Source organism: Phaenicophaeus curvirostris, chromosome 9, assembly GCF_032191515.1.
Source record: "Phaenicophaeus curvirostris isolate KB17595 chromosome 9, BPBGC_Pcur_1.0, whole genome shotgun sequence".
NCBI lineage: Eukaryota > Metazoa > Chordata > Aves > Cuculiformes > Cuculidae > Phaenicophaeus > Phaenicophaeus curvirostris.
The window spans coordinates 6,392,412-6,411,280 of NC_091400.1; the positions used below are offsets into that span (position 1 = coordinate 6,392,412).

The 18,869-nt window shown below is 41.5% G+C and overlaps 1 protein-coding gene across 1 annotated transcript in view; it reads left to right on the forward strand.

Moving 5' to 3' along the window:
- SHOC2 (SHOC2 leucine rich repeat scaffold protein) overlaps positions 1 to 18,869 on the forward strand; it is a 66,122-nt gene that overhangs the window by 13,702 nt on the left and 33,551 nt on the right. The window contains exon 2 of the mRNA XM_069864231.1: positions 12,737 to 13,674. Coding sequence (XP_069720332.1) covers positions 12,972 to 13,674 — 703 coding nt within the window. The 5' untranslated portion in view covers positions 12,737 to 12,971. The remainder of the gene's footprint in view (positions 1 to 12,736; positions 13,675 to 18,869) is intronic.

Genomic DNA, 18,869 nt, shown 5'->3' on the forward strand with positions numbered 1-18,869 from the left:
GCTTTCTGGTCATGATTCCTGTCTGTTTTCACATTTCTAGTTCCTTGCAATCTGCATCCACTGCTCTCACTCCAAGCAGATGCTGGTGGTTGTTGTCTGTCTTCTACCTGTGCTCATGTTTCTTCTCTGGTCTTTTCTGTTCTCCTTGGGAGTGCCATTCTGTGTATTTTTCTTCTTCCCTTTCCAGTATTTTGGAAAGGGTTGAGAAAAAAGGAACAAATATGTAAGTATTTGATAAAATCAACGTCCTTGTTAAACTATTCTTTCTCTACTTGTTTTTTAGAGGTTCAGCACCTCCCCAGTGTTTCATTTTCTTCTTATTTCTTGTTTAGGAGCTCTTTTCTCAATTCTAAGTTATTTTCGTTGTATCCTCATAGTGTTCACATACAAATATCATACCTTGATTTTGTGCATATTGTTCTAGAACATATTGTCATACAAAAATGTGTTCAGTCCTTCTAGTCAGTTCATGAGTCTGTGTACCTTTTCTGAGTGCTTTCTGCATGCGCCTAAGACTTTTGGGTTATACTTGTTTTGAAAAGGGCTAACTAGCTCTCTTTTAATCTGGATTAATTCAACCTGTGCTGCTTCTGAGGATGTCACTGAGGTGATTGAAACGTTCATCTCCTGCCCTGTGCATCAAAGGGAAAACCCAGGCTTTGGTGAGCTGTGCGTTGGAGGTTGGGTGTGGTATGGGAGTGCACTGCGAGAAGCTAAGGGCTGTCTTCAGCTCTGTGTAAGTTGGAGAAGAGCTGGTGTGGGCAATCCAAATACAGTGGATCCCCTGTTCTCAGCTCACATGGTCTTGTGCTCTCTTCTGCTCCGTTTCTTTAATAAATACAGATTTTGCAAGGCACAGGTATCTGGAGCCCAGCAGGTCTGGCGGAGCACTGTTGTGCCTGAACTAGTGTAAAGGTTGCCATTTATCTTAGGCATTTGTCTTATGATAACTCTTAAATGTTCACAGACAGATCAGATGATTCCTTTCTGAGTTACTGAGACATTTATAGATGACATTTGTTGTCTAAAACAAAGGGCAATAGGGTGCATGAATGTCATTATTTTGCTAGGGTGGGGGGATAGAAACTTCAATGTAGCTGTAAGCTAGCTTGCTTTTTCCTCAGTTTTTTTTGCAGTGTCCATTAATTTATCAGCAAGTGGTGAGGTAAAAGGCTTATTTGTACATATATCATACTTGTAGAGTATTTAATTCAGTTTGTATGTCTAAATTTTTTACTTTTTTCTGGATTAATGTTGCAGCTACTTTTTACTTTTACCATACAGAAAGTTTATCATCCAGTTCGTTTTTGGCAAGCAGAAATCATGTTTTTCACTATTTCTGGTGAAAATGTCATTGAAGACCTTTTGTTTTCTTAGAAAAAGAGGATGCCTCATCTGAACAGATTTTGAAGAATCTGCTTGGAAAGGATCACAGTGGTTTTCTTTTATTTTTTTTTTTTCCTTTGGAAGGAAAACATCTTGTTCCTGTGAAGTTACTCTATTTATCATGCATTTTCCAGAATTCTTAGTATATGTGAAATAATGTTGTAATCAGGCTTCTGGTTATGAGCTGAATAGTGTTCAGAGCTGTTTGGAGTCTTTTGTGTGTCGAGCTGGGGCTTAAGGTGGAGTTGTGTGGGTAAGGTTCCTCAAGGAGTGTTCCTGGCAGGTCTGTGCTTAGGTCATTGGAAGGTGAACAGAGCTTGCTTTCTTTTCCGTGTTTGTTCCAGTTTTATCTTCTGTCCTGGGGAAGAAATCTCTGGGATTGTCACTAGAATCTGTAAGAATGTGGATGAACTTGCAAGGAATGAAAATGTTGTCATTCGTGATTTTTGTAATGCTAAAGCATCAAATGTTGATTTGGAAAAAAACTACAAAATACTCTAAAGAAGTTATGAAAATTAAGTTTACAGTATAAAGCAGTCAAAAATTAGATGGGTGTGAATAAGATGGCTTCTAGTGCTTCAGGTGACCATGCTTGTCAGAAAGTGTTTAATACATCTCTTATCACTATGTACTTCTACCCTCTTTAAGACCCTTCCTCCACGTAGTGTGTAGGAGCAGGAGTGGTGCTTGTTGACTAATTACTGTCTTAGTATTTTTATATCTGTGATACTCTCTTACGAGGAGTTTCTTACCAGCCGCCTCTTGCCCACCACCCGTTCCCGTCAGCTTCTCATCCACGTTCTTGTTCTAGCTCCTGTATTTCTTGCCTGTCCTCCAGGCAGGAGCTCTCCTCCTCTGCATGGCTACTGTGAATTCATGGAAGGTGGGCAGGATGGTAGGAAGGTGTCTCAGCCAGGTAGGAAAGGCCTGTTTGGCCACTGTTTGACTTGCTCTGTGGGAATGCCTTATAGCAAAAGAAGTTGATGTGTAGGAGTTGAGGAGGTGAAACAGGCTCAGGGCTTATGAAACACTCAGAATATTGTTGCCAGAGGAATTCCTTGCAGTTTTTGTATTGGAGGTTTCAAAATGGCCAGGATTGAATATGTGGTGAAATTTACTGTGGCACTGAACTTCGTCTTAATAGATTTCTAGTCCCTAATCTAAACCAAAACCACTGTAGTTGATATGAGATGGGCGTTGAGGTTACCTTTGACATGAACAAAGCAACCTGCTTTTACCAGCTCTCAGCCTTATAAACAGCCCAATCAAATAAACACTCTTACCTTTTCCTTTTATTCGTGTCTCCTCCAGGCTCACCAAAATAACCCCCCAAGCCCTACAGGCTGGCAGGCAGCTACTGGTAGACATCAGCTTTTGGGAGTGAAGTCTAGAGAAGTTCCACATCATTAAAGAAGCCGTTGCCACAGGGTATTGTCTGCATGCAGCCTCATGCAGTGCTACCTGCAGTATACCTGCTACCTATAGTATGCATCTGTTGGCTTAAATAATATTCCAGTGATTTATAGAATCATAGAATGGTGTGGATCTGATGGAACCTTAAACATCATCCGTTTCCAACCCCCCCTGCGACTCCCACTGGGTCAGTGTGCTCAAAGCTGCATCCAACCTGGCCTTAAACACCTCCAGGGATGGGGCAGCCACAGCTTCCCTGCCAACCTGTGCCAGGCCCTCACCACCCTCCGTGGAAAAATAGTCTTCCTAAGATCTCATCTGAATCTTCCCTCTTTCAGCTTAAAACGGTTCCCCCTCATTCTATCCCTGCACTCCCTGATCAAGAGCCCCCTCCCCAGCTTTCCTGGAGTCCCTTTAGGTACTGGAAGCTGCTCTAAGGTCTCACTGAAGCCTCCTCTTTTCCAGGCTGAACAACCCCAACTCTCTCAGCCTGTCACTGTAGATGAGGTGCTCCAACCCTCTGATCATTTCCATGGCCTCCTCTGGACTCGCTGTACCAGCTGAATGTCCTACCTGTGCTGAGGACTCCAGAACTGAATGCAGGACTCCGCATGAGGTCTCGAGATAGCAGAGTAGAGGGACAGAATCACCTCCCTTACCCTGCTGGCCATGCTTCTTCAGATGCAGCCCAGTATATGGTTGTCTTTCTGGACTGCTAGCACATTATGACATGATGTTTAATTCTGTTTGGCTCACAGGGGAAAACAGTTGAAAGCTTCTAAAAGGGCTTGTGAGCCCAAACTCTAAATCTGTTTTGGTTTCCTTTAATATTTAAATATACAATGTAAGCTTTTGGAAGAATATGGCATCCTGAAGAAACCTGCTTGAGCTGATCATTGTGCAGTTTTCAAATAAATTTTCTTTTAATTTAATTTAGCTGTAATGAAGTGGAAATGTACACCTAAGTTGGAGGAGATTTGATTGTGATTATGGTTATCTTTTCTCTGTGAAGAATGCTGTTCTGTTCAAGGAGATGTTTATTTTCTGAGAGCAGGTTAAATGTAAAATATGTTAATGACTTCTAAAAGCGAGGAGGTTTGTAACTGGAAACTTGTGGGTAAATATGTTTGGGGTTTTTTTCTCACTTTACCAGACACTGGTGTATCTTCCTAACTCACCTGTGTTAGTGAGAAAGTAAATGTTATAGTTATATTTAAACTAGGTGTTTAGTAAGACAAATATATCCAGGCTTTTCTCATCTTAGCTGAAGATCAAGAACTGCAAATAATCTTAGCTACAAACAAAATTGAACAGGGGCCAGATATTGTGCGGTGCCGAGCTGCCGTGTGTAGTTATTGTGGCTTTGTTTGCTAGAACATAGAAGGTAAAGAGTCATCGCTCCTTTTTGTGTTCAGGATTGTGCTAAAAGCACGTTTTAAGTTGATTTTTACGTAAGCTTTTTTCCTAGCATAGTAATGTTCTGCAAAAGGATCTTGTGACTTACACAGTCACTAATTATGGTCAGAAAATTCAAGAGACTGAGAGTCATCCAGCAGTGAACTTTGTGAGATGGTCATAATTGCTACCTAAAAGCATGTTGAAGATGATGAGCAAAGTCGCTGCACCACATTCAGAGACACAGAAACAAAGACGAATGCTATAATAAACAATACTTCTGCTTTATCACTAGATAGTTCTTTGCTGTAGGTAGGAGCTAGGGTAGGATGCTACCTAAGATAGTAATGGAGTGATGTTTTATTTAGCTGAGATGGGGTTTACCATGTGTGTCTTTTCCCAGTTTTTGTAGGATCAACATAACTTAAGTTGTTGATAATATGGATAATTATAGATAATACGTTACTCTACTGTTGCTTTGTGTGTTTCCATTCTCTCCTTCCCATCATTCTTGTTTAGTCCCCAGTTTGATTTGGTTTGTTTTGATATGTTGTTTTTATTGTTCAGAGGAAATGATGAATAAAAGAGAAATATTTGATGCCGGTTTAAAGTTTGCATCATCGCCTTTGGTGAGTCCAGGGTCATTTTCTATCAGATCTGGAACAAAGCCGCATGTGGCAGGCTGCTTCTTTTGTTTGTAGGAACTGCTGAGGGATCCGAATGGTAGTGCCTGGGTGCTGCGTGGTGATAATAGTGAAGTTTTCTTGTAGTGAAAAGTAAGTTTTTGCTGCAGCAGGGAGATCTTTGTTCAAAGGGAGGGTGTTGAGTAGAGTGGAGCACTTGCTCTTGTGGAAGGTTGTGTGCTGCTATAGATACAGAATTTGTATGGTCCCAAACCTGAGCGAACTGGATTTTCCCAGACTAATATTGTCCATTTAGCATAACTTTTTTTTTTTTTTAGGCATATCTAGCAGTTAGGACATGTACTAAGACTGGGAAATCTGTTTCATCTAGCAAGTTACGACTTTCAAATTTCATGTATTATGCAGGATTCCAAGCCTGCTGATAAAATGAGTTACCATGGAAACGGAGACATGCAGCCCAAAAGGTACATGCTGGGGGACCACACATGCAGAAAGTACCTTTTTACATATTAAAATAAGCTGCCACGTGGAGTTAGCAGAGTTCTTTGTACTTGCTCTTGGAGTCTATTTCTACAAAACATGAAATGGTACTTCATACCTTGGTCAAAAAATAGTAGGTTTTTTTTCCCTGTAAAGGAGAAAAAAAGAAAATGCTTCCTAAAAATGATGTTGAACGGCATAAAATGAATCACAGTATGTCTACTTTTGGACTTGCTAGATGAGTTCGAAGGCAGGGCACAAAAGATTATTTCTGCCTCCTAGGAATTTAAGGTGCAAGGGGACATTTATCTGCTGGCGTGGAGCCTTTTTGTCATGATAAATCTGGACTTTGATATGTGACCTGGCATTTAGTGCAATGAAGTAGTCCAGAGAGCAGCAAATCTGGTGACCACAGAATGAAAAGATGGATTCGAAAACTTCAGAACTGGCAGTAATGACTGCGTGCCTGCGCTTTTGCTCTGGGGGTGTGGTTGTGTTGGAAGCTGGGATGGGATGTCCTAGGAGATACGTCTGGTTCTCCACGTACAAAGCAATGAACCTTTGAACACCTCTTGAAGCAGATTCGCAGATTCGCTTATTTATGGTGTCTTCAGGTTTAATTACACATAGGTAATTAGGTACCTACAGTTACAGATGCGTCTGCAGATTTAAGACACCACATGTCAAGCGTAAGCAAGCTTTCAGAGATAGTTTGGTTGTCCTCTTGGACTGATGTTTATGCAGTCGTTCCCTCGACCTCCAGGTTTTGTTTGAATGTGAGATCGGGTTATGCTCAGCTGTTCTGCAGCTGTGGAAGTGGCAAGCAGGCAGGGAATGGTCTTGGCTGCAGTCCTTTGGCAGATGAAGATATCCTAAAGGGCTTAGTGGGCTGTCAGAGTCCCAGCCTCCTCACTGACCCATCTCCACAGGCTCGGGCTGTGCGTGCAGGGAGGCAACAAGCTGCTCCCTCCATGTGAGATGGGATTAGGGGGGAAAGTGGGGACACATCCAGTTCTATTGAAATCAGGCTAGATTGGTAGTCTGTAAGCTACCATCTGCTGGCCGTTCATTTACAGGACCGAGATGATTTAATGGTCAGTCTTCTCCGTTGAACAGTCCAGCCACCGCAGCTGCCACAAAGAACCATTCCAGTATTATGCTGCTGCTGTCAACCATCCTGTGTGCTGAAATAATGGAGTTTTCTTTCCAAAAGAAGAGAAAGTGTCTCGCTGGCGCGTGTCAGGAGCACTACTTTTGTCATGATAGATTAGGCGATGTTTTTGATGTGTGGCAGTGGGACGGCTGGTCGTTCCCGTGCTGTCTCCCTACCTCTGAATGAGGTTTTGTGTCGAGAGGAGCCGTGCGACCGCCTGGTGACCGATTCGGCAGTTTGCTCCCAGCTGAGCCGTGGGGGCTGCAGCGGCTGAAGCTCAAATGCACTTACACAGATGAAAACTCTGTAGGTCAGATGTTTGAAGCTAGTAAATTGTAGGACAGAATGTGCTGTGCTGGCAAGCAACTTGTTGACTCCAGCTATTTGGGTTTTGAAAAGAAAGTAGTGACCATCTCTTTTTTTGCATATGTGGTATTGAGAATGGAAAGTTGTTAGAGCCACTTGGGCTCAACTTTAAATTTCATCTGTTGCCTATTGATGTGTTCATGTTTGTGGTGTAGTGGAGTATGAGATGTTTTTGATATGTTCCATGCTGTTCTGAGTGAAAAGTGTGTGCTTTTAAGAGGGTAGGGTTTTTTTTTTCTGTTGTTTGTTTGTGAACAGGTGCTGTGGCAGATCCTAGATAGCATTTGAACTCCACCTTGTTGTTAAAAGTCACTTTGGTCTGACTAATTAGTACTTCCTAGATCAGAATTGCCATTTCAAAACATTTCCTTTTTTATTATGTAGTGGAATAATTCTCTCCTTACTTTGGAGTGTCAAGTATGAACCGGTTCCTTATTTCTTCGATGTATTTAATATTTGGAGTGATCCTTGCCTGTTAATTGGGTTGAAAAGCCCAAGCTATGGTGTGTCCCTTTTGGGTTAAGGTTAGTACAAACACAGAACGAAGAGAAAAATCATTTCTGTTCCACGATATAAAACTATACACATAGAAAGGAATTTTCCTTTCAAATGCAGGCCTGTAGATTTTCTGCTACATTACAGAAGTAGTAAAATGTATTTTATTTAAGTGTAATGTATTAGGCTTTAGTGAAAACGATGCCTTTGATATCACACGCTCAGTATATTAGAAACGTTTATGATTTCAAATGCCTCTTTTGTCTACTGAAACATAAACCAGAAACAAGTAAGTGTTTAAGCGGAGCTGTGAAATGACCATTTTATAAGATGATGTGCCACAGTGGTATTCCTTTTGGCAGAAAAGGCTGGAGTTGGTTAGCCCTATAACTTGAGAGGGGGAAATACTTCAGCAGTCGGAGAATATTTTATTTCATTTAACGATTTCTTCAAGCCATCTCTGTGAACATACAAGGAGCTTGTGCATACTTATAAGTCACTTTTTAAAGCATCCTTTGGGAACTGAGGGGCTACCGAGAGTAGCTCTGGTGCAGCCACAGCCGTTTCTGGAGGGATCGCACAGCTCCAGGGCAGGAGCAGATGGACATGTGGGACCTTGGTGCTGTCAGTGACGTGAGCTTTGGCCATTCTTGCTGGCTTGTCTTATCTGGCACTTGGGGTTTGGTCACCTGATGTAGCATTTTATTAGAGAGCAAACTGCTTGAGAGTCTATCCATATAGAATAAAAATTTAGGATGAGAGTAAGCAGCCTTAGGTTGTGCCAGAGGAGGTTTAGACTGCATATTAGAAAAAGATTCTTTACTGAAAGAGAAGTGAAGTGTTGGAAGAGGCTGCCCAGGGAAATGGGGGAGTCCCCATCCCTGGAGGTGTTTAGAAAGCACGTAGACCTGGCACTTTGGGACGTGATTTAGTAGGTACGGTGATGCTGGGTTGATGGTTGGACTGGATGATCTTGGAGGTCTTTTCCAACCTCAATGTTTGCATGAAAATGAAAAGATATAATTGGGAGGAAATCCTTACAAGGCTGTGCAATAATATTGGCAGTGGGTTATTTTTTGGGAGAGGTATTAAATCGACTCTGCAGTGGTGGGTAGGAGACAGTTAAGTCTTTTTACAGTCATCTTTGAATAGTAGTTGAGTGAAATCCTTTATCTCAAGCCTCATATTGTATTAAATAATGACCAGGAAGCATCAATATTTATACTACCATGTTGCAGGTGATTAGTTTAGCGTTATTCCTAGAATCTCAGGCATGATTGTTCCTACATTACCATGTTTTTCATAAAGCATTTAATGCATAAATGTTTTGGGTTCTGTTGTTCAGAGTAACTGAAATCTCTTTTCAGTTACTTGTACATATGAAAAAAAATCAGTAAAATATACAAAGTCGATGTGTTGTTCTTTTTCAGGCAGCTAAGGGAGGTGGTACAGTTTAGGCTGAAGTTGTTTGCATTTCTGAAGTTTTGTCAGTTATAGTTGACAGAAAAAATAAACACATCTGGATTATGTTCACCAGACACCAAGAGGAGCAAATCAAAACTCTGGTGCTGGTTATTTATAGATATTTACAACTATTTTACTTAAAAAAAAAATAATGAAATACTTGGAACAAGGAAGAGAGTATATTCCTTAACTTTTCCTGAGGTTTTATTTTCCCTCATATGCTGCGCCAAGCAAGAGTCTTATTCAGTTTTCCAAATTCTTCAGCACACGATCGTTAAATGTTTTTATGTCAATTAATATTGACAGGAAGTCAGTTGGAACTGGGTTGGAAAATGGAAGTAGTTGGCAGTGCTGGCTAATTTCACTGAATTTCCTTTTGCTAAAAATATCTGTAAAAGAAGCTCTCCTTTTGAGATACAATGAAGGCTTGTCTGACTGTAGTTTAGAATTGATGATGACTTGTCTTGTAACCAAAAAGGGCTTGAAAAATATGAATAACCTTTTGAAACGCATTTAGCTTCCTCTGAAGTACATGTAATTATGCTCATGTCCACTGAAAGTTTACATACATGCTTAACTTGATGTATCTGAGTAATCCCATCAGCTTGAATGACCTGCAGTAGAAACAACTCTCTAGTGCTGCTTGTGTGAATTTGAGTGGTTCGTCGCTGTGTGTGCTGGTGGGATTTAGGGTGTTCTGAGTGTAGTTCCCCTGTTGAGTTTTGTGTGAAAACTCAGTCTTTAATGTGTGAAATAGCAAGATTTTAGTCCTGCTAACTGAAAACTTACTGCATCAAACATATTCTCATTTGTATTGCAAGTAAATATGTTAAAAATAGATTTAGATAGGTTGCAATGGCAAGTATTAAAAGTTATAGTGTATGAGAGATGGGATGAGTTTCATGCAGTCGTTTAGGTCCTATGTTAGGTTCTGTGTTATGATGCAAGGGCACATACGGGCCTTGCAGGACAGTCTAGAGCAGTTGTTTCACAGATTTGGGCAATTTGAGGGGTTAGTCAGCAAGGAATGCTAAACATTTGGACGTCTCCACCACTCTGCAGGGTGGCAGGACCTTCTGCTGTCAGGATCCTGCCCTGGGGAGTGTGGGAGGGAAAGGGCAGATATCGGTGTCTTAGGGGTGTCTCAGACTAAGAGAAGTGAGGCTGTTCTACTCGAGGCATTTAATTTGATGTGATTCCCCCTGCATTGGCTTTTATTGTGTTTTGTCTGGTAAAGGTCTCATCCTAAGTTTTCTTTTTTTTTCTTATAAGTGATAGAAAGAGAGACTAAACCTTCTCAAGCTATTCTAAGTACATTTTACAGTCTCAGGCAATAGTTAAAAACCTCAGTAAAGAAGTAAAAATGCCACAGATGGGGTACATTTAACTGTTAGCTTTTGTCACCCTGCACAGGGAGTGTATTTTGAAGACCTGCTGCAATGTGAGCTTAGCTCCGGTTTCCACGTGTTAGAAAACCACGGCTGCCTGTGGCTTCCCTGCAAGCTACCTGCCCCTTTAACTGTGAGGTGGTGTTGAAGTCTCCAAGTCGTGACCCTTTCTAATGCTTTGAATTTTTGTTATGCGTTTCAGATGATGTTTTTAATGACTCTTCATTTTTTATCCTTTTGTATAGGCAAAAGATTTTTGTTCCTTGCTACAAAATGAAATGTTAAACTGACATATTGAAACAGGGAGCCTCCCTTCACCTTTTTTTAGGTTCAATTAAAGAAATTGCTAACGAAGACAGTGAAGTGCGTGCAGATTATTTGGAGCATTTGCACTACCGAGCTGCTTTCAGCAGTGCTAATCTCCAGCTGCCTTTCGTTTCTGAGGCTCTTTCAAAACCTCCTTCAGCTGCAGGGCACATAAGAAATGAAACAAATCTCTTGGCGGGTCCTAAATTTGATTAAATTGAAAGCCCTAGAGAGCAGCAGCCCTTTGAGTATTTTGCACTGTAGGGGCTTGATGTAGAGCAGTAGCTGCCTGGCATTGCTGGATGGCTGAGTTTTCTGTCTGTTATCAGAATTTAGAAACCGTGTTAATTCTCAGTTCTTTGTGTTACCTTGCATATTGAAAAGAAGTTGTCGGGTATTTCAAGCTCGCACTCTTTATTCAGCTGCATTTTTGCATTTGGAGTCATGACATTTCCTATTGCTGGAGTTTTACAAGGAAGTTTTCAGATATAATGTAGTGAGGCTGATAATCTTGAGGGCAGGTCAGGTTAATGGATGATGGAAATCTTAAGGATGCAGTAAGGAATCAGCTTGTGCTTGTGTATTTAGAAAACTGCATTTGAGAAAATTTCCAAGTTAAAGGTGGTTGTTCCTTGCTGGTGCTAGTAAACAGTCATGGCCCTTTACAACAGAGTTGACCAGAACCCAGTAGCTGGAGGCAGTGGGGTGGTTTGATGTTATAGGGTTTGTGGTGCACTTTGTGGTGCCGCAGCAGTAATGAATCAAGGTAAGGGACTGGAAGCCATCTCCCAGGAGAGGTTCTCTTTGGAGCTTTGTTAATGAACAGCTTTATTTTCAGCAGAGGTAACATGGCTTGACCTTCTTACCTCCTTGAATAGGTTTTTCTTTACTTTTTTTTTTTAAATGTGAACAAATATGTTGAGCAAAGCGTGCTCCTTTGTGTTCTCCAAGCACTTGTTTATACTTGAAGGCAAGCATATGTAGCATAACTATGCAATTAAAAATAGTTACTTGAGCTTTGCTAAGAAATGTTTGCATTTCTAGTGCTTGCTGATGGCTTAAGTATGCCAAGTATTATTTAATTGATTTTGATTATAAGCTTTATGAACTTGTGCAGAAGATGGAATGCCAGAACAGTGGCACAGCTCCTGTGGAGGTTTTATGGGTAGCTCTTGTGGCTGTGGGGGGAAAAAGGTATTTTTCTGAGGTACAAGCCAATTTTCTTCATCAGAGAAAGTTGATTCTAGGTTAAAAAGTGGACTAATGTGGGGACATGAAATTATTGTTGCCGTTGATTGACCATTTATTTTCTTCCGCAAAGATACATTCAAAAACTTCCCCAGAATATTCAGAGTCACCACGTTCTTGGGCATGTCCTGTGCTTTGAATTGAAACGTGAAGCAAAGCTACTTTCTGTGATGCATGCTGATTCTGTAAAAATGTAAATGGGACTTTATAGGCTTCAGACATCTGCTCACTTATTGGGCTACATTATAATCATTGAGAGGGGGAAAATTCAGGATACTGTTTAAAGATGTGTTATATCCTACTCTCATGAGAAATTCCTTGAGAATTTTTCTTGTCTTGAAGCATAATATATTACTTCTTCTGAGCTTTCAGCTGGCTTTTTGATAGGATTATTTTAAAAATCCTTGTGTTTGCATCTTCAAAGAACATGAAGCTGGTGACAATGTTCTGCTCCACGTTAAAAGCAGAGACCTGCTGTTCAGAGCCAGTCAGAAGGGAGATCTTGAGGCAAAGTGTTCGTGTTACAGTAGCATATTAGATTTCACTGTAGATCAAATTTAGGCTCCTCTGTACTGAAAGAATAAGCCTGTACAATTTTGTTTGAAGAGGCAGGCGCTTAAAATTATAGCAGATCTTTATTGACTGATTGGGCATGGAGGGGAGAGAGAATATTCATGTTGATGACCAGGGTGTTATGTTAAGATGTAAGCTAAGATGTAAGCTGGAGACTCAAATAAAGGCAGTATTTTGTTAAAGAATTGTTATTTTTCTTTCCTCATGTATACTACTTAGTATAGCTCTTTTACCACACTGGGTCTTTTGAGCAATATGTGTAGTATTTTTGGTTTAGCACTGTTTTTTTCATTGACTTTTGAAGAGAAGGACAAATCATTAACTTGGGTTGGTGTGCATAGGCTTAATGTAGAAACACTCAACGTTTAACTGAAAGTTAAGTTTTATATTTACACTAACTTTGGCTTCTGTTCTTTGTGTTACAGAAATACTAAGACGGAGCATTTGACCTTCTAATCTCTACAGCTGAGTCTCCTGATACTGGGATTAGGAAAGAGTGCCTTCAGAACCAATATGTAGCAAATGGGTATCTCAACTCTGAAGCTCCTCCCTTGGTTCAACGCTTACATGTTTTAAGGATCCTTGTTGTCTCAACAGTGAATTGTTCTTGTGAACTTCAGAAACGGATTTCATGTGGTGCTTGCTAAACGCTGGGTCACCATGAGTAGTAATCTAGGAAAAGAAAAGGACTGTAAAGAGAAAGATCCAAAAGTCCCGTCATCAAAAGAAAGGGAGAAGGAGGCCAAAGCCTCTGGAGGGTTTGGGAAAGAGAGCAAAGAAAAGGAGCCTAAAACCAAAGGGAAAGATGCCAAAGATGGAAAGAAGGACTCCAGTAGCACGCAGCCTGGGGTAGCTTTTTCAGTGGACAATACGATAAAAAGACCTAATCCAGCCACAGGTACCCGCAAAAAATCCAGCAATGCTGAAGTCATCAAAGAGCTAAATAAATGCCGGGAAGAGAATTCAATGCGCTTGGACTTGTCCAAGAGGTCTATACACATGCTTCCATCAGCTATCAAAGAGCTAACGCAGTTAACAGAACTTTATTTATACAGTAACAAACTGCAGTCCCTACCAGCAGAGGTGGGCTGTCTTGTGAACCTGATGACACTGGCCCTGAGTGAAAACTCGCTCACCAGTTTGCCTGACTCTCTTGATAACTTGAAGAAACTGCGCATGCTTGACCTGCGGCATAACAAACTTAGAGAAATCCCTTCGGTGGTGTACAGGCTAAGCTCTCTCGCCACTCTTTACCTACGCTTTAATCGTATAACTACTGTGGAAAAGGATATCAAAAACTTGTCAAAACTCACCATGCTTAGCATACGAGAGAACAAAATCAAGCAACTACCTGCTGAAATTGGTAAGCGATTACACTGATTGAAAGCTTAATTTTATGCTTAAGTTCATCTTGTGATTCAGTTAAGTGTACATAAACTGCCACTTCTCCAGGTGCCCCTCTTCATTTAAAACTTCGTAATATTATGCTCTTGATCATACTGCTGCAATGTTAGCTTATATTGAGAGTAATCAATACCTTGATACTTTTTTTTTAAAGAACAAAAGTCCTTTTTCTTCATCTGTCATCATAAAATAAGATGTATCTTGTTTTTGTCTTTGCCTTGTGCTTTCACATATTGTGTCTTCAGAGCCCAGATGGTTTAAGAAAAAAAAAGATAGAGGGGCATATTTAATTTTAAGATTTTTTTTTAATAAATCATTTCTGAAATGTTGCAAGTTATAAACAGATTATGGGCATGTTACAGAGGGGTGTGGCCATGGTAATACGGGATAGAATAGGTAGCTATACGCTATTACCATGAGCAAGCTGTTGGATGCTGTAACAGTTAACAATGTAGGTTAATGATTTATGAAAGCCACAGCCTTTTATAAGTCATGAATACATGGACTCAATATAAAATGTAGTATGCGTGGCTGGTGTTTCTTATGACTATTTAATGAATATTATTTGTCTCTCCAAACCTCGTTCAAAAGTTTAAAGGATGGTGAAATAGGATGAAAGTGGCTATTTAAATAGTTAATTACGAAAAGTGTGTTGGAATAGCTGTATATGAAGAACTCTTGAGTTGTTCCTAATAAGTTCTGATTCATGGAAAACATGTCTTTATCAGACTGTTTTCAAGGAGCATTTGAACAAGATACATGCCTCATAAAAGGGAAATTCTATCATCACTAAGGTTTTTTTCTATGCATCATCAGTTTTTAAAATGTAAGCATAGTTTAGTCCCTTTAGGGAGAAGGGGAACATAAGCTTCGTGCAGTTAAGAAACTGCTTCAGCTCTCTTCAAGCGTGGAAAAAAATTGTGAAAGCCCTTGTAATACTGCAAGTAGTAATTCCTGTGCCCTGTTTTTAAAAGCTGATGCAGGACTTTTTCCTGTTAACTGAGCCACTGCATGAGTAAGTTAAGTGTTACTGAAGCTGGACCCTGTGCTCACTGATTTTGCAAAGCTTGGGGAGTGCCCTTGTCTGTGTCTCTAATAGATCTTCCTCAGGCCACCAGGGTTTGTCTTTCTTCTGTGTCTTGGTATGTAAAGTACGCAAGATAACATGTTCTTGGTGGCAGGAACTCCTGGGCGCGTCTGAAACTGCTGAACTTTGTTACCAGCCATGTCCAGTACAGGCAGCTTTTGTATGTGATAACAGGAATGAAGAAATGCGGTGAGGCTGTCGGTTGTTGGGCTGAGTCTTTGTCCCCTGTAGGAGCTATTGGAATGGATTCTGCTACAGCCACAGAAATGCTTTTTTGCTAGGCAAAAATTAAATTATGTGGTGTGTTTTCTGATCAAAATGAATTCTGAGTTGGCATTAGCATCTTGGCAATCCTGGGAATTTCCCCTGGGAGAGGCTAAGGAATTATAATTTTGACCTGCTTTGACACTTCAGTTTAAGTCCAGCAGCCTCTTTGAATCTTTTACAAATCAAAGAATCGTACTAGAAACCATGGGCTGATGTTTGCAAAAAAACCCAAAACCAAACCCCACACCATATCACGTTTCTACATACGTTGAAGAAATTGTGACGGATTCAGCTGGTTGAGCTGTATCACACAACTGTCAGTATTTCACCTGGGGCTGTTTGTGGCTCAGTTATTAAATGTAATCCAGCAAACAGCTTCTGAGATTCTACAGGGGATAGTACTGCATAAATTTAAATTAATAGTAGTGTGTGAAGAAGAAACATTGGTGACATGTTGCATTCCTGGGTTTGGTGTTGCCCTTTAGGAACTTTTTGTAGGTTTGTTTGATACTGCAGACATTATTGCTTCTGGAACCTCTTTTCCTGAACTATTTCATTTGTCGAATTCTTCTGGTTAAGTTTGTGTTAAAGTATGTAATTTCTGTATGTGTTTGTTCTTGATAGAGATCACGTGTAACAGTTTTGGAGAGAAATTAAGTAGATTGATGTATCATGAAGGAATATGTGACTTGCTTCTGTCTTTTGTATATTTTTTTCTTCTTGTTACACATACAGGTGGTGTTCTCAGCTCTTTATCGAACCCTAGCTTGAGAACATTAGCTACTTTACTTCTGTCTTTGTATCCAGAAGTTAGCCTTGCCTTTATTTGTACTGTGATACTGCCCGTGTTCCGTGTTACAGGTCAGCACCTCATTGTGGAAGGCATTTCTGAAGCACAAATGCAGGCTGCCACCCCTGTGAAGAATTTCCAAGGGCAATCGCTGTGTACATCAGCATCCTTCTCTACTTGAAGTAAATTTCTCTGGCTAGGTTGCCCGCAACTGAGTCAGTTGGAAAGGAAATTAATTAAAGGATTTCTAAGTTTAAGTAACACAAATAATTTTAGCTGCCAAGATATACAGAACAGGCATTTGAAAACCTTTTTCCTCAAGTAGTAAAAACAGACAAGCTAGTTTCACTTTTGTAATTGATTTCTACTCACGCACTTTCGCATCTCTTTGTTGCAGTACAAAGATGAAATGTTTGAGTTGGAAACACAGCTGAAAAATTAAACTGCCGAGAAATTTATTTCTTACTATCCAATGGAATTTGTTTATTTAAATGCTTGTTATTTCTCTACATTTTACATGGGCACTTTTTAAAACAACTTGCCTTTTAAGTCCTAATGATTTTAATCCGTTGTATGTTTACAATACAGTTCCTAAAATTCTGTATACAAGCAAACACTCTTGTATTATTAGCTTGCAAATAACAGAAATTGTTGTTGCAAAGTGGGAAATAGAATGAGGCCATTATCTTTTATAAAGCAATATCATGCAGAGCATTTCAAATTCTTTTGAAAAATACTACACTCTTCTAAGGCTGAAGGCTTACATATCTGCTGGTAAGCTGGTGTGCCTGTTCATGTTTTTAAACATTCAAAGTTTACATAACCTGTTGACTTGTCCAGCAAAGAGTCATCTTGCAGCAGTTAGCTATGATGGGTTCTGGTACTCAACCATGAGAAGAATCCACAGTTTTCTTTACTTTGTCTTTTGGTGGGAGATATGCTACAAAAGGTTACCCTGGGGAGGGGAAAATAATGTTTGCATGACTGTGAGGTAGTTGGAATCATAGAATAACCGGGTTGGAAGAGACCCACCGGGTCATCGAGTCCAACCATTCCTATCAAACACTAAACCATGCCCCTCAGCACCTCGTCCACCCGTGCCTTAAACACCTCCAGGGAAGGTGACTCAACCACCTCCCTGGGCAGCCTGTTCCAGTGCCCAATGACCCTTCCTGTGAAAAATGTTTTCCTAATGTCCAGCCTAAATCTCCCCTGGCAGAGCTTGAGGCCATTCCCTCTTGTCCTGTCCCCTGTCACTTGGGAGAAAAGGCCATCACCGTCCTCTCCACAACCTCCTTTCAGGTAGTTGTAGAGAGCAATGAGGTCTCCCCTCAGCCTCCTCTTCTCCAGGCTAAACACCCCCAGCTCTCTCAGCTGTTCCTTATAAGGCCTGTTCTCCAGCCCCTTCACCAGCTTTATTGCTCTTCTCTGGACTCGCTCCAGAGCCTCAACATCCTTCTTGTGGTGAGGGGCCCAGAACTGAACACAGGATTCGAGGAGCGGTCTCACCAGGGCCGAGTACAGAGGGAGAAGAACCTCCCTGGACCTGCTGGTCACGCCGTTTCTCATAAAAGCCAAGATGCCATTGGCCTTCTTGGCCACCTGGGCCACTGCTGGCTCATGTTCAGTCGCTGTCAACCAACACCCCCAGGTCCCTCTCCTCCAGGCAGCTTTCTAGACAGACTTCTCCTAGTCTGTAGCTGCACAGGGTTGTTGTGCCCCAAGTGAGGGACCCGGCACTTGGCCTTGTTAAACCTCATGCCATTGGACTCAGCCCAGTGGTCCAGCCTGTTCAGATCCCTTTGCAGAGCCTCCCTACCCTCCAGCAGATCGACACTTCCATCCAGCTTAGTGTCGTCCGCAAACTTGCTAAGGGTGCACTCGATGCCTTCATCCAGGTCATTGATAAAGACATTGAACAGGGCTGGACCCAGCACTGAGCCCTGGGGAACCCCACTTGTCACTGGCCTCCAGGTGGATTTCACACCATTTCCCACCACTCTCTGGGCCCGGCCAGCCAACCAGTTTTCCACCCAGGAGAGTGTGCGCCTGTCCAGGCCAGAGGCTGACAGTTTCTCAAGCAGAATGCTGTGAGAAACTGTGTCAAAGGCTTTACTGAAGTCCAGGAAGACACATCCACAGCCTTTCCCTCATCCAGCAGCCGAGTCACTTTGTCATAGAAGGCGATCAGGTTAGTTTGGCAAGACCTGCCTTTTGTGAACCCATGTTGACTGGGCCTGATCACCCGGTTCTCTTGCATGTGCTTCATGATAGCACTCAAGATCACCTGCTCCATGACTTTCCCTGGCACTGAGGGCAGACTGACAGGCCTGGAGTTCCCTGGATCCTCCCTGCGACCCTTCTTGTAGATGGGCACAACATCAGCCAGCCTCCAGTCCAGTGGAACTTCCCCCGTCTCCCAGGACTGTTGGAAGATGATGGAAAGGGGTTTGGCCAGCACATCCACCAGCTCCTTCAATAGAATGGTTTGGATTGGAAGGGACCTCAAAGCCGATCCAGTTCCACCCCTGGGCAGGGACACCTCCCACCAGACCAGGCTTCTCACAGCCCCATCCAACTTGGCCTTGAACACCTCCAGGGGTGGGGCAGCCACAGCTTCCCTGGTCAGCCTGTGCCAGTGCCTCACCACCTTCATCATGAAGAATTTCTTCCTAATGTCTAATCTAAGTCTTCCCCCTTCCGATTTATAGCTATTCCTCCTCATCCAGTCACTACAGGTCCTTGTAAAAGGTCCCTCCCCAGCTTTCTTGTAGGGCCCCTTCAGGAATCTGGCCTTTTTAATCCTGTCTTAAATTTTGAATTGATAGCTTTCAATGCTGCAGCAGTGTTTTCTTGTTTATAGATGATGTGTAGAAGCTGTAGTACTGATCGTATGATTTCAAAATAACTTTCTAGAAATGCTTACATAAAACATCTGCTCACTGTGCGAGCGCACGGTGTTAATACTTGTCAGAGATAGATTCCTTCTAGAGAAAGACAAAAATAACTC